This window comes from Cygnus atratus, chromosome 2 (assembly GCF_013377495.2).
Source record: "Cygnus atratus isolate AKBS03 ecotype Queensland, Australia chromosome 2, CAtr_DNAZoo_HiC_assembly, whole genome shotgun sequence".
Taxonomy (NCBI): Eukaryota; Metazoa; Chordata; class Aves; order Anseriformes; family Anatidae; genus Cygnus; species Cygnus atratus.
The window spans coordinates 33742640-33769353 of record NC_066363.1 but is presented as its reverse complement, the minus strand read 5'-3'; the positions used below and the strand labels follow the sequence as shown (position 1 = coordinate 33769353).

Here is a 26714-nt window from a genome sequence, read left to right as displayed (position 1 = left end):
GTTGGCTGGTGAAATGGTGTCAGCAAAGCCACTAGTCCAAATTTGTATCAGACTTCTGTTTTCTTTTGATAGTGGATTAAAAAAACATCCTTGAATAGAATATACTGTGTTGACAAAATGACTTTTTTTGTCTTTTTATAATTGCGTCTGTATTACTTTTTAAAATTATTTTTTAATGGTATAACCATGCAGGGAGAAAGAAGAAATGCAACCTCTATGGCATAGCAAAATCAACAGATACCTTGCAGCAAAAAGAAAATAAATCCATATCCTTAGAGTTCAAGAAGAGTCTAAAGGTACTTTTCGTTTAAGCTGCTGGATACTGCTTGAGGTTTAGACTGATTTTACCTCCTGTCTGCAGCAGACCGAACAAGCCAGATCTCATGGCTCCAGTTACCTGCATCAGCTCAGCCATGGTAACCTGGCTGTGTCTAAAGGTTCAGGGTGAGAGCTCAGGACAGCTTCAGTGAGGGTGGCTGATGAAGCTGGGATTGCTACCTGTCAGCCCTTCTGCTGCTGCCTGCACAGTGGCTGTGTTCATCAGCCACATCCTGGATGCTCAATTTGCAGACGCACTTTTAAGACAAAACAGGACCAGTGATGCTTGTCCTCAGATGCAGTGCCACAAGGGGTGACAGCAGGTTGACGACCAGCACAGATAGCTGGGGATGAAGGAGGGAGGAGGTGAACAGGAGGCAGCACACAAGTGAAGTCCTCCTGCCCATCCCTCAAAGCCTCGCAGTGCTCAGGAAATGGATCCGCAAGCTCTGCCACTTCAGGGATGCTTTTGTTGTTACAGCTATTATGGACAAGTCATTTAGTGTGTAGAAAAAGGACAATGGTATTTGAGAGTGGCGGTTGTAAGAAAAGTCACTTCTCACATGTTTCATCGAGTCTTACCTGACTTCCCTGTCGTGTGTCACATTTCAGAATGGCTGAGGCTTGCTGTCCCCCCACCAAAATATTGCAGGTGGGAGTGTTGACTGGAAGGGCTTCTACTTGGGCTCTGTAGGTAGGTTTACAACCTGTAGATACATCTGTTTACAATATGAAAGTCTGATGTGTCCCTCCAAAAGTGGTCCATGTTTCTTAAGCTATAGATAAGCTGATATCTCTGATTCAGGCCCTTCCACAGTTTACATGTCTGATCTAAAACTTTTTTCTTCAAAGTCTGGCAAAACTCGCTGGTGTTAAGTGGTGTTAATTGAGCTAAGCTACAGATTTCTCTTATTGTGCTAGCAGCAAATAATCTTCAATAGCCAGTCTTCTGTTACCATTTGTTTTTGGAGATGATTTTCATGGATAGTGGTGGTATTTGAGATTGAGATCACTGCTTACATAGAATTTTCCAAGGTTGAGATGAGGGATAAATCCGGTTATTTTGTTTAGTCTGAATTAACCTTCTGCAATAAAATGAAAATAAAGGGATGTCTGTTTTTCATTCTTCATGAGTCATCAAGTCTTGTTGTAAGATACAGAAAAGATGGGAGTTTCCTTAAATTGCACTTTTTTATCAGGAATAATGTAGCAGCAGGAATATACCTATTCAATACAACATTTTAGTGCTTTGGTAAAATAAGTTATATAGGTGTCTATCTAAAACCACTCAATGACTTAATTAGAAAGCTAAATTTGGAACCATGTTTGGTGAATGGTCATTGTGTTGATCTAGCCTGGGCTGTGCTGCTTTGGGCTTCTTGTGATTAGAACATACCCACTTCTAATATGTTCTTTCTTTCTTATTTTAGCAATTCATCAAAATGAAGAAAACAACAGTCAAGGAAAAAGAGGGCTAGAAGACCTCAAGGATACCTCTGATGCTCAGGTAAATGTATAAGTTTAACAGCATCTCAGAGACTTTTTCAGATCTACAAGTTGAAGGATCTGTTTCTGATAGCTCTTTAGCACTGGGAAATGGATTTCCCTCAATGTTCTGAGTGGGGAGCCCATAGGAAGCAGAAAGTCTGCTGGATCATGTCATATGTGACTATTTAGAATAAGATTGATGATCACCCTGGGAATTAATCCCATGATGTTGAAATCGGACAGCATTTTTAAACTCTCTCTGCTCTTTCTAGATAATACGCATAGCATATACCAGATGTGAAAATAAAATGAGATGTGTTTAAGAGGCAAGGGCATATGACATTTTGATTGAAATTTAATCACTGTAAGTAGACATGCAATAAAATGAGGATACTTAAGAGTCACTTGAGTATAAGCAACAACCTTTTTTCTTTCCTTCCCTAACTGCCCTCATTTACAACCAAAGCATGCTTCTAGACATTACTCAGAAGAAATTTAACTACATTCTTGAGTATTTTACTGTGGGATTTCTTACCCCTTTTGATTCTGTGAATCTTTTTTGATTAATCTTCACTTCATTCAGTCATTCAGTTCATGCATTCAAACTGTGCAAGTGTAACTGTATTAATCATTGTACTGGTACTGATTATTGTTTCTAATTTAAAATTGATTTCTTCCATTTTTGACTTTTTTTTTTCTTCTGTGCCTCTTGAAAATCTTATATTTCCCACCAGTTGTCACCTTTTCTTCTCCTGACACATACAGCTTGTTGTTCCTGCCTCTGATTTCTCTCTTTACATTTTGCCAGCTACGAGGATACATGTGAGAGGCAGGATTTGCACTGATGTCTGAGTAACACCATTCTAATAGGTACAAGCCCTGCACCCATGTCAGCGATACCTGTATCTTTCTAGAGGTACAGGCTCTCTTGAGCACTGTGAGTGCAGAAGAGACTGCAGACACCTTCTGTAGCAGACCTGCATCGTGGCAGACACCTTGAGGATGCAGGCACAAGAGCTGGGGGCCATGTGGACATACCTCTTGTATCAGCCTGGAACTGGGACTTTTAGCATAGTCTTCACAGTAATACTTGAGCAACGTGTTCAGAAATGACCTTTGCTTTTCTGTTCTTAATTGCAGCAAGTCACTAATCTGTTTTGAAAAGAAAAAAGTGTAGGAGCCCTAAGGCATGAAAATTTTGTTACCTGACTTTGATTCCTAAATGACATCAGTGTGACAAAGAGGGTCAGTCCTCTTAAGCTTGTGTGTGCACTGATATTACTGCAAAAACATCTGGCTTACCATTTTCTTTTCCATGTTTCATAAATGCTCTGTTTTACTTGATTTTTGTAATGATTATTTTAGGGAAACACTTGTTTGCATTTATATAAGAGATATTAAAGGAAAGACTACAATGTGCACTCAAAGCTCATGAGGAGACAGCTAGTAAGTTTGCATAGGCAGATGACCGAAAAACCGTAAGAATTAATTGTTGGTATTGCTTTGCTCGGCTCTTATTTGGTTGTAAATCAGCTTCTAAAATTTGCGAGAATTTGAAACACATTTAAAATTAATTATTAATTGAGCAGTTAACAAAAGTGTTGAAGAGCTCAACTGGGAGGAGAGCAGTGGCATTGTCAAAGCAACTGTAACTCTAATTTTTTCGTCAGTCCGATAAAAATGACATTCTGCAAACACTGAATACAGTTTGTGTTAAGGGTGTGGATGATTTTTTTCTCTTTAGCGAGACCATGCAAGTGACTCGGAGCGAAGCAAATGATCTGTCTAGACAGTGGTGTATGGTTTTTAGTTTTCAGGTTGATCAAAGGTAAAGCCTCTAATAATTTCATTGTTTTCAAAAGATGCAGGCAAAGACAGAGGTACAGTGGGGAAAAAAAATCTCTTCTGTTAGCAAAGTTTCAGGGTGTGGTGCCTGCTCTAAACTCTACTCTGTTAAGCATAGAATTGTTGTGCCTTGGAGTTAGGTTACAAAACTGTTTGAAATGTGGAGAAAATTCAGTACAGGGATTTTTGAAAGTGAGCATGCTATAAACAGTGTGCCATCCTGTCATCATGGGGATGTCTTAATTCACCTCCATATCGCTACCAACATATTCATTTATGGTTTTTGCAGAGGAAATATTTTCCAAGGGATGTGCTGAAAAAGGAAGTGTATTGTCAGCATCTTTCCTTTCTCAACCTCAGTAGCGGCTAATTCATCTTCTTTACATTATTCCATTTCAAATATTCCATAAACACCTTTAATTATAGTAGTTTTGTGTTGTGAATGGTAGTAATGCCTCACTATAAAGCTTCTACATTCTTCTATCATTCAGGAAGTTAAAGCCAGTTAAAATATGCAACTTCATAATTTTCACCTTCACATAGGTTAGTACTTGCATCTCTGCTGATACACATGAATCAGAGGACTAAGCACAAACATTTGAGCATGCAGGATTTTGGGGGTTGTGTGCCTGCACAAAATACAGATTGCAATTGCATTTTACAAGTAGGATTTCTGGTCTTTACCCTTTTGCCTAACAGCTTTAGAGGTATTGCTTGAAAATTAAATTTATATGGACAAGTGAAAATGACCAGTAATATGAGACTAACAGTATCTTCCCAACCAGCTTTTAGAAGCTGTCATCAATTAATTAGTTGAGCTGGATGGTTTCTTATATTATTAAGCAGAAAGATTTATAGTGGAAAGTCAGTATAATTGAGGAAAATGGAATTAAGAGGGATTTGTATTTTCGTTCTTAATTATGAAAAAGCTTATTTAGACTTTTGTGTTTTAAGTGTTATTTACTCCCAGAGCCAAATATGTATACTTAACTTGATATTACCCTAGCTTTCTCAGAAAATTTTAGTTGACTTTTTATCCTCCAACAGCCCAATATAATAAATGTATTTTTCCCATTCTTTACAATTCTTTAAAATAAAAAATAGCTGGGGGAGTAGGCACATGCTAAAAAGCAATGTCTCTACTTGGTGGTTATTTGAAGCAGGAGGATAACAGGATTCTTTAAAGAAATTCTCAGTTTGAATACAGGCAATATTTGTGGCAGGGATAATGGGCTTGTGTCTAGTGTTACTTCTTCCGTGGGATGCTCATCTGTGTATAAAAAGCAATAGTATGTTCTGCCTGAACACACAGTGAAGGGGGGTGAGGACCACGTGCTCAAAAAGTAGCCTTTCTCCAGGATGTTTCTTCCAGTTGAACATCCGGAAGCCAGTTGTTCCCTCCAAAGTGAAATCCCTCCTCCTCAGCTTAAAATAAGAGTTTTAGCCTTTAGGCTTTGCTTCGCAGGCTGGAGATCAATACTTCAGCAGACTGAGCAGGGCATTCCTGTTGGATATCTGACATTTGAAGAATGGGAACCTGTAACCATCCATGCCTCTTGTAGCTCATGGTCTGACTTCTCTGGGTGCAACGTAAAGGTGTGAAAAGTGCCCCTGCAGTAGTTATAGCCCAGATCCAGAGAGGCTGCAAATCTTTATAGTCCCAAAGCCATAACACTTTGAGTTGTCTTTAGCCTACAAGCCTGCGGGGATTACAGCACACAAATGTTACACTCTGCTAGAAGCATCCATAAGCCATGAAATAAGCTGGCTTGGCTCTAGCTGATGTCCCCACATCAGCCAAATCTGTGATAACGGCCTAGGCTCCCTGTGTATATTACTGGAGAAAAATGTGAGTTTTAGGAAACAAATCATTTGTCTATTTTTAAACATACTGTAAAGTTAAATAAATAACATTACTGCCCTTCATAGGTACCTCTTCTATATTGATTAAAGAGAGTCTGGACAACTAGTTCATTGTATTCTTCTACATTTGATAAAATCCATCTCACTCCTGATCTGCAGGTGATAAGTGTGTCAAAGCTGGCTAATACATCCATATCTTTGATTTGGGAGATCAGGAGTTAATCTCATAGAAAATATAAGGATCTTCAAGTCTGGCACTGCAATTCCTTATTTTTTTGGTGTATTTCAGACCTTCGCACCAGTGCTTAGGTTCCTTATGTGAAAAGGTTGCGTGCCTCAGGAGGTTGGGAATGAAGCATAGAACATGTGAAATACAGGCTGTATCCCAAATTCTTTCCTTCTCCAGAGCACAAGTCACTGATGCAGCCTTATGAGGAGATTCATCCAGACTGGAGGAATGTAGGCATGTAAATTTTTTCTTTCAAATAATTTAGTAAGGATTACTCTCTGGATTCAGTAGGAGAACCTATTTATTTATTTATTTTTTCCATCAGCATTAAAGCAGTTACTCAGAAAGTGAGTTCATTACCCTCCCCAGCTGAAGAACTTTTAATCCACGTTTCCCTCTTCCCTGGAAAAAACAGTGGACTGTAGGATCAATAGCTTGGATGGGCAATCACACACTTACAGCTGTCATAGACAGGAGTTTCTCATGGCTGGAGGACCAGGGACTGCGTGGCACTATGGGATGGTGGTCAGTACATCCTTGGGTTTTGGTCCTAACTGGCAAGACGTTTTATGAATTTTTGAGCAAACACTGATTCAGTAAAACTCAGGATGAGTAGTAGAAAGACAAGTGTGGAGGATAAAGATTTATTTGCGGATTGCCTCTGAAGTCACATAGCAATAGCATAGCTGTACCACATGCCAAGGCATATGCAGTGCTATCAGGAAACATCTGGGCTAATAAAAACCGTGCAGTATCATCGATCCAGGTCTTAATGCAGAGGCTATATCCACGACCAAATCATGGATAGTAATGTTAGCCACTGACTTTGCAGTGAGCAATTTAGCCTGTCAGCTGACTTTCTAAGGCATGGGTCTGGTATACCTGTGTGTAAGCATGAATCTGAATTTATATATACAACATTGTTATAAAACAACCAGTGTTGTATGTTATGGTGAAATGCTATCAGCATAGCTTTTATAACTGGCAGAATATTAGCTAAAAAATAGTTCTAGCATAGTTTTAAAATTAAATCTCATTTTCCTTCCTAAACAGAATTGGACTATATAATTTGGTTTAAGTAGAATAAATAAACGTGGCGCAACTTTCTTTTAACTCTTACAGCTTGCATACATGAAAAATTGGTGGAGCTAGAGCAATGGGAGTTGCAGCCTGTTATTTTTAGGAGTGACTGCGTTGCGCTTCATTCTTTTTCCAGGGCTGTTCCTGGCTAACTTTCCCATGAGTTTTTAACCTCTTGCGCCTGTTCTCTGATGTAACAGGAAACAGGCTGACAGGAACAAACAAAACACAGCATATCAGTCGCACACATAGTAGCACTTGATTTAGTTAGCCCTGCCTTCGCTCCTCCAAAGTAGACACATTTGGAGGTTCAGATGTGCCTCAGCTCTTCTTGAGTTGTTTCCCAGGGAGCAGCGACCCATTCGAGTTCAGCGAGCAGCACGGAGTTGCAGCAAATATGATCAAACAGATGCATTTCTTTTAAAGTTGAAATTTTGTGGCAGTGCCATGTCCTGGGATTGTGGATTTAAGTATCTGTTTGCTCTTTCTCCCACCCTTAAGGCAGGGGTTTTGTGCAAGCTTCAGGAAAGAGATGACATTGGACGGATTGAGCTAGTCCAGAAGCTGGCACGAGAAAACTGTCAGTTTTTGCAGGCGGATAGAAAACAACCAGAGAAGGCTGAACAAGTAAGACATTTCTTGTTTGGGTTTTCTTGTTTGTTTCTGGTTGGGGAGGGAGATTTAGGTCAGTAAACTGAAATAGCAAAGCTGATGGTCAGATTCCAGGACACACATTAGTCATGGGGCTACAGCTGTTCTCTTCTGTCATTTACATTTCTCTGAAGTGCATTGAATTCAATAATTGTCAGCACACTTAAATTATTATGTTGTCAGTAACAGTCAGTTACTATTATTAATATCTTATATGTAATGAAAAAGCAGATTATTTCAGGATGCTTAACACCAAATTGTTGTTAGTGATTATGAAATTCTTGTCCTTTTTAGGATGTGTTTATATAACACATAAGGTATATGAATGCTTAAAAGTATTTAATTTGTCTTAAAGAAAATTGCTTTGCTGCCTTGGAAAGAAGCATTGGCTGGAGCTTTTCAGTGTGAATTAAAAAGGATAGGGAATTCAGCAGTTTCATTAAAAAAAAAAAAGTGCTTTCAACCAAAAGTTATACTAAAGAAAGCAGTAGTCTCTTTAATGCTCCTGAAAGCACTTATTCAAATGTTAATAACTGGATTTGAAAATGCACGAAAACATGACTACTCTGCTTATAGCACAATGTATCCTAATTTTGTTCTCCTGCTAAAGATTTCTATTCTGATTGCATATTCAGCTAAAGGTGCCCAGGCTAATAACTGCAAGAAACAACAAAAATCCTACCTTGTCCTCACGTATCTTGCTGTAATATATATGTAATTTCTTCCATTTTCTACTTGCTGGACAGCAGAAGAAAGACCTATGCTTTAGAAAAGAATTACTTTTCAGCTCCTCTGCAAGCTCCTTCCTACTGAAGTAAGGCTGTACAAAGGAAAAAGAGAAAGATGAAATTGTATTTCGGAGCTTCACACAATTCTGTTCAGCAGTGCGTAAGGTCTAGTCTCATGTAGTTAAATATGTAATTGTATCAGTAGGTGCGGACAAGGGAGGAGAGTAATTAGCCAGGTGCAAATCCCTGAGATTGAATTGTTCTTCAGCTGATTCACTGGCTGTGGACAGCTGGCAGAATTTCCATATATCTATAAACCGTATCAGCAAAGTGCAATTAAAAGTTTAGGAGCTTAAGCAAAGAAGATTTTAAACCAGCAAAGGTTCCTAATTGTGTTTTGGGATTTTGAAGCAAGATTACAGGCTTTGTGGGCATAGGGGAGAAGGGTATGTTGGGACGGATAGTCCGAAAATTCAGTAGTGTTTTTACTGCTTACTCCAGTCACTGCAGAGGGTGGTGGGGTGTCAGCTGTGGTTTTGCAGCTATGCAGATTACAGCACAGCTCTAAAAATGGAAAAGAAAGAGGCGCTCAGCTTTTCTTCTCATTTGAAAAGTATGATGCTTCGCAATAGCTGCTATTTAGGACATGAATGGCTCCAGTTTAGCAGCAGCTCGAGCAAGCTGCTCGTATTCTTACTGGGTGGTATAACGCAGCAGTTATTGCTCTTGGGCAACGATATGCCTTCAGACCTTTGGGTGCAAGGAAATACAAAAGTTGCCTGAGAGCCTTTGCAGCCCAAGCACAGGTCATTCCTCATATGCCCTTTATTTCTAGCTGGGCAGCATCTTACAGCTAGCACTGGCAATAACAAGTTTCGGTGTGCTTCCCCCCATTCCTTTCTGCACTTTGCTGGCTGTGGGGTAGGTGGTGATGTGACTGTTACCTACTGGCCTGGCAGCCTGTGCCCAGCTGTAAGAGAGGCTTGCAGCCCTCAGAGTGGGGGCTAAACCCCCAGCTCACTGATTTCATTAGTTATATACACCAGAAAGGCACTTTTGAATGCGTCACAGGCTTCTCAATTTAGCTTACTCAAGTAATTTACTGCTGCTGGGAGAAAAAAAAAAAAAAAAGCCTTGCTGTGGTGGGGGCAGTGGGAGCTCAGGTCATAGACATTCAGGAAGATGTGAGCGTCCATCCCTTCCTCTCCCTCCCTTCCCATCCAAGAGCTGCTCTAGCGCATATGGCAGGATTTAGCTCTGGGCAGAGTTTGCTCCTGCAGGCAGCTGTTCCTGCTCTTCTCTGAAGAGAGAAGCAGCAGGTTATTGCTGGGAGTGCTGCCTGTCCATGGGCTTCTGGAACTCCCCCCCAGTCCTGCTGGTGTAGGAGTGATGGCAGATTCATCACTGGCATCGGCTTACTGCCCAATCCCTGGTGCTCAGTCGAAATGTTAGAGGAACAACGTTTTCAGGGTGTGGTGTCCTTACAAACTGATGTGTAGCATGCCCGTCTTTTTTTCTTTCTTTTTTTCTTTTTCTCTTTTTAAAAAGTGTTTAGCTTTCTCTTAGATTGCTTTCTCAGAAACACAGGGTAATGTGCACTCTCTATAGGCAGTAAAACGGAGCCTCTTGGCGTGTTCTCCACAGGACCCTCATTTCTCAGCAAGCATCTCTGCACTAAAGCTTTCACCAGCATTCCCTCCTGGTGAGCTCAAGCTGCGCTTTCACGGATGGTCTGCCTTCCTCAGAGGGCTGCCGTTCGCTCCGTAAATGCAATGCACGAGCATCCCGCGGGGCCCCTCGTTCAGGATGGCAGGAGCCGGCCGGCTAGGCCTGGGCCTAAAACTGCTGTTTTCTAGATGGCCGAGGGGGAATTGGGGCTCAAAATGGAGTTTTGATTTGTTGTCCACTGGGAATATGGGATAGAATAATAGAATTACTTTGGTTGGAAAAGACCTTAAGATCACCAAGTCCAACCATCTGCCTAACACTACCAAGTCCATCACTAAACCATGCCCCTTAGTGCCACATCCACACATCTCTTAAACGCCTCCAGGGAAAGTGACTCCACCGCTTCCCTGGGCAGCCTGTTCCAGTGCCTAACCACCCTTCCCGTGAAGAAGTTCTTCCTGATATCTAATCTAAACCTTCCCTAGCATAACTTCAGGCCATTTCCACATGTCATAAAGTGAAAAGGAAATGTCTGATGTGAAAAGGAGAAAATAAAAAACAAACAACCTTGAATGGACTGTTAAAATTCTGAATATGCATACTTCAAGTCTAAGTGGACTGTATTCCACCCCTTTCACTCATGTAAAAATGTCAGGAAGATGGAATTGTGGCTCCTCTCTTGCTATCCACTGTGTTTCTAAAACAAGTCTTTTCAGACTAGTACAACTTCTCACATTTTTCTGTCAACTGAAAAATGTGGTGCCCAACGAACCCCATAGCTTTTTCCTATAAAATGGATGAGGTGCTGAGCTGCTTGGGGAAACTAACTTTGCCTGTCTTTGTAGCGCTGAGTGTGATGGGGATCTAGTGTGTGGCAGGGCTGGTAAGCCCTCCTGTGGCTCCAGTAACTAATGACCAACTTCACCTGAATTTGGGAACAGAGCTTCTTGAGTCATGTAGGGAAGGTAAATGACAAGTGGGGAGTCAAAAGAGCCTAGTCTTCATACAGTGCAGAGGTTTTGGGTCAGATATACCTAACTGTCTTTTTCAAGCTATGATGCTGGGGGCTGTGGTCTGTGGCTTACAAGTGGGCAGGTGAAGCTTGGATGGTTTTGGGCTACTGGTTCAGAATGAGGTGAAATACAATTACTTTTTCTCAGAAAAAGCAGATGATCTGGGAGAGGGGAAATGTGTCAGCTGGGTGGTTCACAGGAGGAAACAGCTCATTTAGGAATTAGAGTGGCAGAGATAACAGATTTCTTGGGCTCGGATGTGTTCTGGAGGGCATAAAATGGGGTGTATATATCTGCTGATTTTGTACATGCTTACATTTTTACTTCATAATTTAAACATACAAGTCAAAGTTCATACTACTTTAGTTTCAGGTTTGTGGTATGTGCTATCTTTTTTTTTTTTTTTCTCTATAATTTAAAAAGTTTCGTCCACAGGCTCTATTGTATGTGAACTGCTTATTTGTTTCTGGCACTGCAAGCTTGTTATGACCAGGTTAGACAGGTGTATTGGAATTTGAGACACTTCTGCAGCACAGTGCCAAACTCCTCTTTGGTGAATATACTGTTTGCAAAACTCTCTAACTGTAATAGTGCTTACAAACTTGTTGAGTAAAACAAAAACTAATTTATAGTGATTTTTTCCCATTCTCACTTGTTAACGTGTTAGAATAAGGTTCTTAATTAAGGCAATGAACCTACCATATGTGTTAGGTTTCCTAAACTTCAGTTTTGCTAATGAGTAAACAGTAGTAAATAAGCTTCTAAATAGGCAGATCAGCTTCTTCTCTGAGATGTCTCATTCCTACAGGGTAAAACTGTTGATAACCATTTTATTTTATTTTATTTTATTTACTTGCCTAAGATGCACAGAAGTTATTTTAATTTCAAATGTGGGCTAGACTAAAAATAACTATGCAAGCTTGCAGTTGTAATTTTATCATTACAAGCAAATTGTGCTCATAAGCCTGGGAAAAAAGAAAATGGGATATTTGTATTTTTATGTTATCTAAATATTTCATTCCTTTAAAATGATTGCTTTGACAGAAAACAGATGAAAAATCTGTATTGAAATATTCAGCTACAAAAAGTCTACTTTTTTTTTTGAGAAGTTTACTTCTGTGTTAGTATCAGTTATAATATAGAAAACAAGCCCTGTACATAAAGCTATTTGAAATAATTTGTCATTGCTTTTTTGGTCAAGTGTACATTTGAGATGCATATGCATCTACATTATATCTTCTTTTGGACCTTCTTTTAAGCAACTACAGCTCACTTAAATAATGCCTTTGTAAGGGACTTGATGCTATTTTTACAGTATTTCCAGTTATTAATTCAATGAAGTGTTGAACTGATTAAGAAAATCCCATTCGTTTATAAAGTCATTGTCTTAACAAAACTGTAGAAGTGTTGTAAAAGTCTTTTCACCTCAGCAACACGAGGAAAATATTCTCTAGGTTATGCTGTTGTTTTCATAGTCAGATGAGAATTGCAAATTGACACTAATGTTCAAAGAAAATTGATGATTCTCTAATGTGTAGAGACCAACTGAAGAATAAAAATCCATTTATTCAACTGCATAAATTATATTCTTATCTGGGGCTATTTCAGTACCTTAGTGCATTGGTGGGGAGGGAAGTGTTTCCTAAATCTGGTAATCCCTTTACAGAGTAATGTATGTATTAATAAGAGTTACACGCTGTTTAAAAGTATAAACGTACATACAGCTTGAAAGCATTGATTCTGTGACCAATTCAAGATGAAGGAGCTATATCATAGCAAGGCAGGTACATTTTCAGAAGGACAACAGATATTTAAGGACAGTTTTGTTAATTTACTGGGCACTAACTTTTGTAATCAGTGGTCTCATTAAGAAGACGGATGATTTGCTCACTGAAGCAGGTTCGTGGTCGTGCTGAGGCTGTTAAAAGGCTTACAAAAGAAGATTAACGATTTAGAGCCTGGGGTTGTACAGATTACTCACAACTGAAGAATTTCTTGAGGAAATTCCAGCCATGAGACATCAAGGTTATTTTAGGGTGCACCTATCTGTCCAGCTGGACGCCTGCAAAGCATGGAGAATGAATGTCAGGACATGCCCAGAGCTGCAGTGGTCATTAGCTTGGCAAAGCAACGTCCTCACGCTGATGCAGTCATTGGTTTGGTTGTCAGTATTCAGGGCTTGGAAGAAAAATATTCTTTAAAACAATATATCCAATGATGTCTGAATGCAGAAGGTGACTGAAATCTGTGCTTTACTTTTTTAAAAAAATCATCACTGCTTTTGTTACGTCTTCTCTGGCTGGGGTAGATCGATTAGGTGCCTTGAGTGTAGATTTACTGCTTTTGGCTCCCTCTTATTATAATGGAGGTTATTTTGTATCTGCAGTAGAACTGTGGATCAAATGGACGTAACAGCGATAGCACAGTCTGTGTTTGTGGGAACTTTTCTGGCTTAAATGGAGATGAGATCGTATAGATATCTGAAATCATTAAACGGAAGGAATTTAGCCCTTTTCCTTCATATCTCTTTGGTCCTACAGCGTTAGCAGAGGCAACTGTAGCAGGGAAAGATGTTTGCAATTTTGACTTTGTAGACTTCAACTAAAAGCCAAGAAAAACAAAAAAAAAGTCAAACAGTGAGTCAGTTTATCACTCAGTCAGTTTATCGCTCTGATTAAGAGTAAGTAGTTAAGAGATAGGTGCATGCTTGCCGTGGAGGTAACCAGAAGTTCAAGTCTCTAGTCTGAATGAGGAGGAACAGGGACACGGATTAGTTCTGTCATGTTCCAGAGCATGTCCTGTTCCGGAAGGTTGATCCTTCATCTGCTGGAATGAATATGTAGCCCCAGGTGATCACCTGCTCTGGGTAAGCCAACCTCTTTATCTTTTGAGAAGAAAGGACTTCTGCATGTCCTAGGATCTTTTCAGGGTGGAACAGGCACAGGCATCTTTTTCAAACAGAAAAAGGTGAACAAAGATAAGGAAACTGCTCAGATGTAGAACGGGGATTGCTTGGCTGCTAGAAAAAGTTTTGTTTCAGCCTCTTGAAAGGCTTTTTTTTTTAATAAAAGTATTTTTATATTTTTATTTACTATATGTTTTTAAGAGAACTTACTATTCCTTTTGTTGAGTCTGCTTAATGTGGCCCACATTTTGGATGATAACGCCCGATTGCCAGCTGTGCAAAGAGGCAGTGAGGTGGTAAGGTCCTTCCTCCTGTAAAAATCTCACAATGAGGGGATTCACGCTTGTGCTCACATGATGTGCTGTGCGTGTAGGATGGGAGCATGTGCAGGATACTGGGAAACTCACTCTTTTCCTTTGAGTCAGGTTCTGTATTCCCATAATACTTTCTTTCCTCCAGATGCTTGGCCTAGTGTTTAAAAGAAAAGAAAGCCTAATTTGTGCCTCTTTGATTTATTCTGTAACATTAAAGGACTTTGTATAGAAGGAAATTCCACACGCACATTTTGCCTGCTGGGCTTTCTTTGGTGCGGGGCGATGACTCACTCCTGCATGTGACAATAGCTTAGCTAATGGGGCGGAGGGGGTAAAAAGGGCAAGTGGTATCCCACAGGCTAAAACTGAATGCTGGGAGTCCCAACACTTGGATTTTATTTTTGACCCTATTGGTTATTTAATATGTAACCTTCTCCAGGTCCTATCCCTTCTCCACCTTTGTTTACCCAGATATAAAATGGGGTCCTGAACAGCAGGGCCTTGAAGGGGTGCTATAAAACCTGCAGTAGTTAGTGTTGATGGATTGCTTTGAGATCCTTGAGATAGGGTTTGGGCACCCCAGCAAGCTGAAGGCGGGCTGGACTTTGAACTGCTGAGGGCCAGGGAGGATACATCTTACAAACCCGAGCAGGACAGCAGCGAGGCCAGCAGCCGCAGTCACTGCACAGCCTGGGGTTCCTTAGGCATCGCTCCAGTGGCGGTGCCATCACCAGCAGTCCTGCCCCACACCTCATTCCCAGCCCTTTCTGGTGCTGCTTCATGAACAGGCATGGGGAATAACCCTGCTGAAAAATAAAATACATGAACCTCCCTGGTGGGGTTGTTTTTCAATTGGATCAGTTTCCTACATGGCACAGGGATGGGGGTACGGGGTGGGAGCAAGATGCAGTGACCGAGATGACCCTCCCTGGTGAAAGCTGCCCCACTGCTGATGGCAGCCTCTTCATGACACAGAGCTTGAATACATTCATACTGTTTGGGTTTGGGCCCTCTTGTTATGCACCCTGGAACTTTTCCTTTTTGTGAACTGTTTTGAAGTTTTATCCGTCTGCATAATTCCCAAATCTTTTGCCAGCCCAAAGCTTTGTGGTGGCTGGCCATATTAGCTCTTATCCTTTTCTTTATTTTGTTCCCAAGACTCATTATTACTCATTTGTGTAGAAACAAATTGCATGAACCACTTACCTGCTTATGTTTCTAGACTGTCCAAACACATAAAATCAACACCATTTCTTTTCCTTTAGAAGAGACTACTAGTTTATGAATTCAGAGCACCCGCTGTAATGTTTTCCACATCTAAATTTACTGTTTTGTCCCTTTGTTTTTATGATTAGTGCATCTGATGACATTCCGAATGTTTTCTCCATTTTTCTGACTCATGACATAGATAAATTCCCAGTTATGCTGATAATACAGTGGGTGTATCCTGCCATCTACTTCTCTACAATTAATTCTACGCTTGTCCTGGGAACTCTACATAGGAGAAGTACCTGGATTTCTCAGTCAGATTAAGGGGGTTTGTTATCTAAATTCAGGAAGACTAAAACAAAAAGTTGCTAGTGCTTTGTATATGTACCATGCAAACTTAAATCAGAAATTCCCAGCAGTTTTTGAAGTTCAGGAGTAGTAGTTTTTCCTTCACCTTTCAGTGATGCAGAGCTTTTGAGTCACTCATTGCTTTACTCTGTTTTCTCATGGAATTGAAACCAATCAAGGACATCTGGCTTTGGCTCACTGGCTCACAGTGTGGACCTGGCTGAGACAAAACAGTGAAGGTAACTGGAAAACTGTTGTCAAGCCAGAAGTTGATGGCTGTTCACCACATCCTCCTCTCTGGAGAGCATCTGAGATTTGGTAGCCTGTCCAGAAAACATTAATTTAAAAGGATTCAGGACTTCTAGTCTCCTTTAAAAAAAAAAAAGTGTATATATATATATATATTATTTATTTTTCCCTCCCTCTTATTCTCACAAATATATTCAAGAATAACCTTCAGCTTCACTGACATGGAGATTTGGGCCAATAATGCTAGTGTCATTAAACAGGTAAACATGTTTCCTGCAGACTGACAATGTTTGTACATGTCAGTCTGCTCCTGTTTTGAACAGAAATTGCACCAGAACACATTCTGCAGTAAGAGCTGCCCTCGCAGAAGTCAGTGTGGTTCCAGTGGCAGGATGCCCCAGCCTAGGTGAGGTCTCCTTTGATTGCAGGTACTGCTGTGCTGGCACCACAACCCTTCTCAGCTACCAGAGCAACCTATCTTTCTGCAGACATCTGACAGCCTGTGTCACGACCTCACTGGAATAAATGCCATCAGCATTTGTTCCTGTAGGCAAGATCACCTGGAGCATGCTGGTGTGAAGACTCAGCCTTTCCATTTCATTCAGCTGCCTCCCCTTTACCAGAAGTCAGCTTACTTGCATCAAGGGCTTTTTGGAAAAAGGGCAGCTCAAAAGTGTATGTCATTGCTTCCATTGCTGAAGCCTCCTCCCTCCTCCAGAGCAAGAAAGGAAAGACAACTTGACCTTGCATTTTTTGCATTTTTTTTTCTACAGGATTTATTTATTTGAATCATGATACAACCCTAAAATCTGCAAATCTTATCCTTTTGCTATAGCTCTTCTGTCACTCACTGTGCCTGTCTGCATTATAAAACTTAATTCAGCTCCTGCTGATGTTAATAGGTGTTTTTCAGTGAAAGCAGGGAATAGCCCTTGGGGTATAATGCTCCCATCGCCTTGTAGCCTTGGAAGGTGGTGGCATTTTGCAATATGTGCTTGACACGGTCACCTGTGGAGAATGCTGATTTGGTAGCAGTTAATACACCGCTTGCATTCATTTTTCTTGGTTGTATGTGGCAGCTCAAAGAGCAAAGGAATGAAAACCCAGGCGATTAGTGGTATTTTTGCTGACTGTCCTCCTTTAAATCAAAGCAGGTATTCCCCTCTCCTTCCTTGATTAGTGTTCCTATTGCTGTGTGCAGCACCTTCTGTATTCTAATTCACAGCATGTAAAAATGAGGTCTCAAGTGCATATGCATGGGTTTCATCTTAACTACCCAGTGAAAAATTTAAATTAGATGTTTCATCTGGAAACATGAAATAGGGTTTGAAATTAGCAATGACCTTGCAGCCTTCCTCGAGTTTGCTTTCTGATACCACGTGGCAAGCAGTTCCCAGCTTTTTAGTTGCTCAGTGGAAGGTGCACATCAGTGTAGGGAATACTGCAACATGTGGGAGCGACAGGCAGTGCTGCTTGAAGGAAAAAGTACTTTAGCCTCATTTGGTGACTTGGAAAATAATAGAATGACCTAACACAGGAAGATCATGAATAGCATCAGGTATTTCCTTTAAAGGCTTACTGGAGAGCAAGCCTTAGATGGATTTCCAAGCTCTCTTCTGAGGTAAGCCCTGAACAGGTGATGATAGTGATTTATACAGCTTTGCTTGGTCAAGGAAGAGGCATAGAGCCCAAACCCCTTTGTTGGCTGTGCATCAGCTCCATCCCCTACACATCTGGCTGACTCTGCTGTCTCACTTGGAGCAGCAGATGGAGAGAACCAGCCCTTCATTCTTCACCATTTTCTCTGGGAGGTGATGGGAGCAGTCCTGGGCATGCTCTGTCAGGAGCAGCAGTTCTGTTTTGCCAAGTGCTGGGAAGAACCAAGGAGAATCTGCTCTTTTGTTAGGGTAGGGAACTAGCACTGAGTGTGAATGTGCATCACCTTTTTGGTTTGGTTGAAATATCACAGTTTCTCTTCCCTTTTCAGATGTGCTAATGCAATATCACTTCAGACTTTTTTAGCAAACACTTTTGTTATGGAAAATAAGGGATTGTTCACCACAGGAATCTTAAAAATATATACGTGTATAAAACTACAATAGTTATATCAATTAAGTGTTTGTAAAATATGTTGTTCAGCCATATTTAGCAGGCTAATGGAGAGAACAAATGTGGTCAGGATCAGGGGAAAAGACCCTAATCAGAGTTGGCTGGAGTGAAGAGGACAGAGTTTTAATTCTCACATGCAAAGCATTGCTGTTTAGGTTTCATGCTAAAAAGCAGACACATTCAGGTTTCCTCGTGTGGATGGCACGTGGCTGGAAAATATACTGACACTCTGGCTTTGTCTCCCCATCTGTGCAATTTGAATCTTTTCAGTGGAATCAACAGATTGATTCAGTCTGTCTAAATAATCAGTCTGTACACAGTACCTTTAGTGAGCTAATCATTGTGTTATATTGATTTTTTTGGGCTCCCTAGATTCAGTGAACTTGTTTAAAATAAGTAGGTAGCTTCTAAACAAAACTCCCTTTGCAGTAAGTTCTTTAGTCCCATTCCCCACAGAGGCAGAAGCAAGCCTGGGGTGGAGGGTGAGGAATGTCCTGCCTGCTTTATTCCTGGCATCAGAAGATTTTCCAGAGGAGTTTGAGCAGTGCCTGATGCCCTACTGGGAACCCAGATAATTGCAGATGATGGCATCCTGCATCTGGGACCTTTCCTAGGATTCCCTTAAGGATGTGGCAGTCTTCCTCCACCAAGGAACTTAGGGTGCTCATGGTCCCCGGTTCTCTCTTCTGTAGAGATGTGTGCCAATGTTTGCACATGCTGTACATATTTATTCATTAAATAGACTGCAGACCTTGCCAAAAGCAAAGCTGATTGCCTACAAGGAGTACTTATGGAACCTTTTTATTCACACTATAGAAATAACCAATTATTTCCCACAGTCTCAGTTTAACACAAAGAAGCTGCTTTCTCCTTGTGATCTGTCTGTTGTGACATCCCTATCTTCCTTATCTCATCAGATCATACCATTTTTTCCTCTAGGAGTTTCTGAAAAGTTTCAATCTCCTTTCCAGTTCTTCAGAGCAAACCTGAATCTCAGGCATTGCGTTTGAGACCTGCACAGACCTTTGTGCCCCTACCTCAGGGACGTCAGGGCTGTGAATGTCACCTTTCCCTGCTCTCTCCATCCAGTGCCTGCTGCTGGAAGAGGCGCTATGTGCAGGCTGTCCACTGGGCTGCCTTGCAGATAACCCTTTGTAGGTACACAGGGCCATAGCTGGCTCCCTGAGGAGGAAGGGCTGGTGGTGGAGCCTGGCCACCAGGGGCTAGGACTTTAATCAGGTACTTCCTTAAAGGTGGCCTTGTTTTTTTTTTTTTTTTTTTTTTTTTTCCAGAGGAACAGCCACAGCCTTCACTGCAGGAGACCTCTAAAAGTCGACTGCTTTTATTCAATTTTGGACATTTGCCTTGCAGTAACCTATGCTGGCACTGGAGGAACACATTCCAGTCTTACAGCAGACAGGTGGGCACCTGCACTAGTTTGTGAGGGACCCGTAGCCATTCATAAAAGAGAATTGCTCTGTTTTTGCAGAGCCCTGGATGGCTGTGTGCTCCCAGTAACTCCTCTGCTTCCAGTAACTCCTCTGCTCTCACTCTTGCACCCTTGGCTGTTACAGATGCCCTTATGTATTCATACAGACATGTCTCTCCCATGTTACAAAAGTTAGTTTTCTACTGTGCAGGGAAAAAGGGTATAATTCTACTTCACCATTTGCTCTGCCAGCAGCTGTTAAACTCCAGCTAATATTTACCCATTAATCAATTGACATGTACTGTTTTCATTGCAGTGACATGAAAATAGTAAATATTTGTATTAGACAAAAGCTACATAGTAAATCATGCATATGTCTTGTTCTAAAATGTTATTAGTTTTTAATTTGTGTGATGTTCAATATGTAGTAAGGATCCCATAAGAATGGAAATAAAAATTACAATAATAATAAAAAAGCAATTTAGTCATCAATTATTGTAGAAAATCATGTCTTACCTGCAGTAAGAAGAAATGAAGGTTTGGCTTTCCAGCAGAAATACCAACAAGCTGTAAAAGTTGGCTGACCATTATAATGTGAAAATTAACTATAATCTCACAAAAAATTGCATTTGCAATTTTCCTTGTAATTCATTAAAGCTGCGGTTTCCTGTGTTCCAATTCTCTCCTGCATGGAAAAGATCTGCGTCATATAGTTGGGTGCCCAGCCTCCTTGAAAAAAGATCCTATTGATTAAGAACCTAATAATACTTCCCATTGTGGCTAGGCTTCATTTTCGCAATTTTGCTAATGCAGCACAATTTGTAGTATAAAAATACCCGTATCACTTTTGCTTTTGTAGCAAATAATTTGTTCCAATCCTTTTTAATGTTTTTTTTTTTTTTCCCTTCTGATTTTCCATGCACATGTTAAGTGCTTGCTATAGCAAAATTTCTCTTTGCTACCTTAGACAATATATTTAATGAACTTTATCTGTATTGCATTGTTAAGGGCAAGGAGCTAACTCTAAATAGACTGGGGCTTTTATGAAAATGAAAGCCACGAAGAGTTGCTTCATCATGGGAAATTGCTGCCAAATGCCGTGTGAGCTCTTGCTTTCCTGGCAAACACAAAGGAGAGAAACATTTTCATTTATAGACCCTACCATCTTGACATTCAGCATCTTGACTTCTATTGCTTTACCACTTTTTATTATATGAATGTTTTCCATCAAAATGGATTGTTATGAATACACATATTTAAATAACAAATGAGATAATATAAAGATACAGATAATTAGAGGCTTAGATAATGCTGTATAGAAACATTTTAATCAGATCAAAGAAAAAAATGCATTTTACTTTTAGCATAGTCTGTTTTTTAATAAGCCAAAGCCTGAAATCTGATGAATTGGCAATGATTTTGTGATATGATATTCAGAAAGAATGCATCCTGAATACCAAATGAATGAAAGTTACTGTGGACTATCATTGCTGTTTTTCATTTTGACCTTGAAAACTGGGTTAGCTTTGTATTCTGCACATTGCTAACCTTGAAGCACAAGCAATTGGAAAAACAGTGCTGAAGGTTAGCAATACTTTTGCTACAGTTATCATGGGGGAACAGTTTATGGCACTGGAGGGGAATTGTCTTCAAGGTCTCCAAACAGCCTGAAAGTTCTGGTGATGACAGCACTTTCAATTATCATTATCCTAAAAATGTCCTTCCGTTCCAGTGAAGCCTCACGTAGCTAAAAGGAAAGGTGACTAGAGGCCGGCATTAAGTAATGTCACAAGGATGGAGACTCCTGAGAAGCTGCTAATCAAACCCTTTTGTTGCTGTGCAAACATATCCACATTCAGCACAGATGTATGACAGCATGAAATATTCTTTGGTACAGCATTGTTATGGTAGGGCAAGTGAGTAGCTATGTGTAAAGGTTATAACTCATATGCCAAATAACTGCCCAGAAGACGAAGGTCTTGCACTGGCCCAGTGCAAATTCTGAGTGTAGATGAAGAAATGGGTTTGCAGAGGGATACTTTCCTCTGGGATAAATAGAGGTATAAGACAGAGGGAAAAAAAAAATACTAGTAGATCTTTACGAACATTAGTCTGTGATCACTTGCATGTGATCACTTGCATTTCAAGGGAGCAGAGGAAACTGTAAACCACTTCTGTTACAAATCATCTGAAATTAAGATTCATTTTATTAAGAATCTAACATAAGCCTAATGTTTTAGATACAAAAGATTTTATAAACTTTGTCATTTATTTTTTTGTTGTTGTTGAATTATTGTGGGCTCTGTCTTTATGACTGCAATCTCCTAATCCTCCTATGGCTACGTTAAAATTTAAGGCATCCATAAGGCACAAGTCCTTCTGACCTAGTGCTGTAGTTATGATGATGCATAAAATAAATCATTGCAATTACTGAGGCAGTCTCAAGCACTTAGTAAGTCAGGCAATTGCTTCTTGAAACATGACTGAACTGAAGAAAGGATCATTAGTTATTTCCCTGGAGTACTTGGATATTGTAACCCTCTTCACAGGGTTCTATTAGAAAGTTAAGACCTGGTCATTTGTTCACACATCTCATTTTATCTTTCTTTTACTCAAATCCTCTCTGACAGCTGATGAATTCCAGAGCATGTCTCTTCTTCACCCGTGGCATCTCCTTACCTGTCAAAGTTCAGGTCAAACAGCAAATGGCTAACCGGATGGGAAGGAAGAGCCCAGCAACGGCAAAGAAAACAGGTTTAAGAAGTTATTACTCGCATGACTTAGGACATAGGGTGACTTTCTGAGACATACAACTATAAAAATAATTTCCTGAATAAGGAGGAAGACGTTAGGTGAGATATCAAGTTTATACACAAAAAGAGTGTAAAACTGTATAAAGATATATAACTTTTATAAAGCTATGGAAGTCAGGAAGGAGTCTAATCCAGTAATGGGGAAAGAGGGGTCAGGATCAGAGGTACATGAGAGCTTCAGTATTTCTTGGGTGCTGTCATAGGTATTGGCAGTGTCTGGGGACTTTGTGCTACGCTGTCTGGTGGCGATGGCATGTGCTGTGAGGAGGAGAATGGGATCAGGAGAAGATATTTGTCAGTGGACATTTGCAGAAGCTAGCAAGTGGCATTGTGCTATTGCTCTCTGTCTCTTAAGGGTGACACAACTCCAGGTTGCTCAGGAGGTCAAGAAGAAGGAGATATTTTGAGGGAGGAGAAAGGAGGAGAAATCCAAGGGAGATTGCTCAGGAATCTGGTGGATTAAAAGGATGCAGAGGGAGCCTTTTTGGGGCACAACAGTGGTTGGAGAAACCACAATCGGAGCCCAGAGACTGATGGATATTTAGGTGTTTTGTGGATGTGACTGGCCGTAGAGGAATATAGTTTGAGGGGATTGTTCTGGAGAGAGCTATCTTTGTCAAGGGTTGAGAGGAGAGGAGGCCCCCTCAGGGAGAGGCTGTATGTTAGCTGCTGATAATATCAGAGCCTGGAAAAGCAGGCAGCAGCGTGGTTCAGGACTGATTCAAGGGTAGTTCAGATGTACTTGTTTTGGGGGTGGCAACATCCACAAGAAGGGTGGGGCAGATGGCTGGAGGCAGTAACAGCTTCAGCTGCCCAAGTGGGATGTGCTGATGCTTGTCTGTGAGCTCTTCACTCCATCAGGAAGACTTTTTTCTAGTGCTATTGTGAATGGTCTCCTGGTGCTAAGGACCAAAGTGATGTTGAGAGGTACACTCCACCATTTTTCAAGCTTTCACAGTTTTGACTGAGGTGCATCCTAGCGAAATATTATTATTTTTTTTTCCCAGTATTCCTTTCAATTCTAATGACTGATCCTGTTAAATTATCCCATGCAAAAATAACATTTTGAATTACTTGTACCAACTTTTTGCAGGAGGGACAGTGCAATCTAGACCCTGGGGTTTCCATGCATGTTCCTCAACAAAGGAACATTGTGAGGACACACGGGCAGTCGTATGAGTGTTTACTCAAGATGCCTTGCATCTCATTGCAGATACCATGTGATTTACCAGTCGCCATGGTAACTATGCATTTTTCCATTCCATAACTTGAATAAATGTTGAGATTGCCTTCGGTATAACTAACTTACCTTCCTCCTATAGTTGGACACAATTGTATTATCTAAAGGAAGCAGGGAGGAGACTCCCAACATTCATACTGAAACACATTTTTAGAACATATAGTTAGTTAAGAAGCAGATGCATTATTCTGTCTGGAACAAAATAAAAATAACTTAATATCTGATTATTTAAAATCGTAAAACAGGAGAAATATAAAATGTTACCTCAGTGGGATGACTAGTATGGTTCTATATTTTTCTGTGATTGTTATTTTTTGTGATGTTTTATATTTTTTCAATACTTTAAAATTTAATTAATTTTATCATTTTAAAGTATTATTCTTTACATAGGCATACAAGAAAGCATTTTTTCTCCTTTTCTTTGTTGTAAACTTGCAACAAAATTTCTTGCTTGTGTGTTGTAACCTTCACTTTTGAATGAATTATTGCTCACAACAGCTGGTTAATTGTTAACCTGCTCTTACTCCCCCTCCCCTCCCAATTCTTTTATTTTATGCTCTTTGCTAAATGTGGACAACAAATCTTCTAGCAAAGGATAAGAAAATAAAAAACAAAACCTTTCTTTTGCTCTTGTTCATGTATGTAACATTTTTTTTTAGATCTTACATAGAAGCAGCATGATTTCTCTCATTTCTGTAGTAGACTGTGTTGAAGTCAGTGAGCATTTTATCCCATGTAATAGATGCAGAATCAAATCTCCTGTTATTAGATGGAAGGATTGAGCTTTATTTTTCCTTCTACCCCATTTTTCCTTTCTTTTTGACAGCCTCCTTGTGTGCTCTACACATTGCTGTCTACTTAGGATACATTATCAAGTCTGCAAGTGATTAGAGGCTTATCTATTTTTTGAATGATTTAGATGCATGAATTAATTAAGCAAGAAAAGAACTATTAGAAAGCATTAATAAAAAGAGTGGCCATTCCAGGCTGTTTTGGGGGGAGCTGAAACCATCATCCAAACCCAAGAAAACTATATTCATGGTGATTCATCCTTTTTTTTTGAAATCATAGCGTTATATCCAACTTAGTTAGAAAAAACACCAAAACACAGGATATAAACTCTAGTTTGTAACTTTTACTGTTTGGCTGGAAGTTAAATAAATTGGTTTTATTTTCAACGTTAGCTTTGAATTCTTCTTCTTTTTTTTTTTTTTAACTGCCTTAGTGCTTTTTCACGCTCTCTGTTAGATGCTCCTGTTAAATGTCAGTGAATTTGAGAGAATTTTGAAGCTGATGAAAATGAGCTCAAGCTTTATTTAGTATTCTCATTTTTAGAGATTATCTTTTGCAAGGTCTGAACCAGGTACTGTCCTTTGCTGAGTATTCAACTGTGAGAAATCAGCTGCTTCCTTCTGTGAGCATAGGGGCTTCAGAAAAGGATATGTGCCTTACAGTGATAAATGTAACAAACAGCACCTCAGTGTAGTAGGCAAGTTGTAATCTCCCACGTTTGGATTTCTGGCTTACAATGTGGATAGCATATATATTTATTTTTAATAAAAAAAATAAATCACATCTTTTTAATATTATTATTATTAGAATAATAACATTGTCAGCATTGAGATGTGCTATGGACCTAGGGTAAGAGAGAAAGGTTTCTCTGGTAGACAGTGACAGGATGTCAGGTTTTTAAAACAATATTTTAATTCACACCAAGTATAAATTGGAGTGATAGGCAAAGAAAGAGATTAACAATCTTGTCTGTTTGACTTAGAAGCTGTAGGTACCCAACACTGGTAATTAGAGCACCATAAAGCTGACAGCATCATATATTTACTGCTATATCTCCTCCATTCCTTCAGGAGACCTTATTTATTGCTACTCCCATTATAAAGGCTGTAAAGCCTTTGCACATGTGTCCTTACCAAGGTGAATATTAGTCTACAGTAATAAATGCAATCAACTAATATTAGTTATCTTCTGCAGTTTTCATGGCTGTGTGAAAGTTGCATGTGGACTGCCTTAGGAGCTAAGTTCCACCTCTTCTGGATGTTAATCAGTTTGTTATCTAGTTCCCCTTATACCTCAGTAATTCGTAGAATTTCACCCTTCTGATGTCAGTATTATTCTCAAGTAGAGCTTCTGTATATCAGTTGCCTTTGTTTTTTCTTTCCTAAGGCACATGGTAATAGCAGTACATAGTATGAATCTTGGGCTATCTGGGTGAGTTCTGCAGTTCTTCCCTCTTCCTAGACAAGCAGTACTTCAGTCAATATGTTATTTTCCTTATGCATTTCACTGCAGCTCTAAGGCTTAAGCATCTGCTGCTACAGAACTGGAAGACACTCGTGTCAGCAGCTGGTGGGTTGAACTTTTGCTTCAACTCTAAATGCAAGGGAGAGATTGCATCTGGTGCTAGGATTTTTGTCCTGTAGGAAGCCTTACATTCTCTGGGGAAAAAAAAAATCTGATTCAGGTGAAAATAATACAGTTGCAAAATTAGAGGAGAAATAGAGATTTAATTCTCATGCCATGTACTCTGGAAGCCTTGGGACCAGGTCATACAGGCTCCAGCTCCAGGAGCACTGAGCAGCTGGGGAACCCAAAGCCCTGCCTGCCTGGGGCATGTGGCACGCGTGCTGGGAGACTGGCAGCTTGGTTTCTCTTCAAACTGACATGTCCTGGCAGAGTTTCAGTTCTCGGGAATCCACATTTTTTTCAGTCAGAAAAAAAAGTTGTGCTGGAAAATGTCCAGCCAGCTCCACACCACCACATTCATCACAAGGCAACTGGAAGAGATAGTTGGCATCTGTCCCTTTTGTTCTCAAGTCACATTAATTTGTCCTGCTATATTGCAAGGTGGTTTTTTTTTTTGGTTTGTTTATTAGTTTGTTTACAAATACATGTGCTCTCAGCCTCCAGCCTCCAATTCTTCCATATCCTGGTGTTTTTGAAATAAGTGCTGCCCTGCTGTCTGTGAGAGAATGATAACAATATAAATACTGTCTAACGCCTTTTTTCTTTCTCTCAGTTCCCCCCTCCTCCTTCTACTTTTTTTTTTCCCCTCATCTTTTGTATGGTTACAGAGGGAAGGTCTCCTAGGTTGTCCTTGCCGAGGTGGCAGCACTCTGTCAGGCTGTCAAACTTATCTCCTAATAGCTATGACGAGTGTGTGCTCGAAGAAAGGGAAAACCGAAATGCATAGCCTTCAGTTG

The 26714-nt window shown here is 40.1% G+C and overlaps 1 protein-coding gene across 6 annotated transcripts in view; it reads left to right on the top strand.

Moving 5' to 3' along the window:
* The first annotated feature begins 6651 nt into the window (after positions 1-6651).
* RAPGEF5 (Rap guanine nucleotide exchange factor 5) overlaps positions 6652-26714 on the top strand; it is a 92084-nt gene continuing 72021 nt past the window's right edge. For 3 of the 6 annotated variants that reach the window (XM_050709128.1, XM_050709126.1, XM_050709127.1), the window contains exon 1: positions 6652-7450. In XM_050709128.1, the coding sequence (XP_050565085.1) occupies positions 7271-7450 (180 nt within the window). In that variant the 5' untranslated portion in view covers positions 6652-7270. Of the gene's footprint in view, positions 7451-22104; positions 22201-26714 lie in introns of those variants that run through there. The other 3 variants (XR_007707896.1, XM_035562509.2, XM_050709129.1) reach the window with 2 other exon arrangements.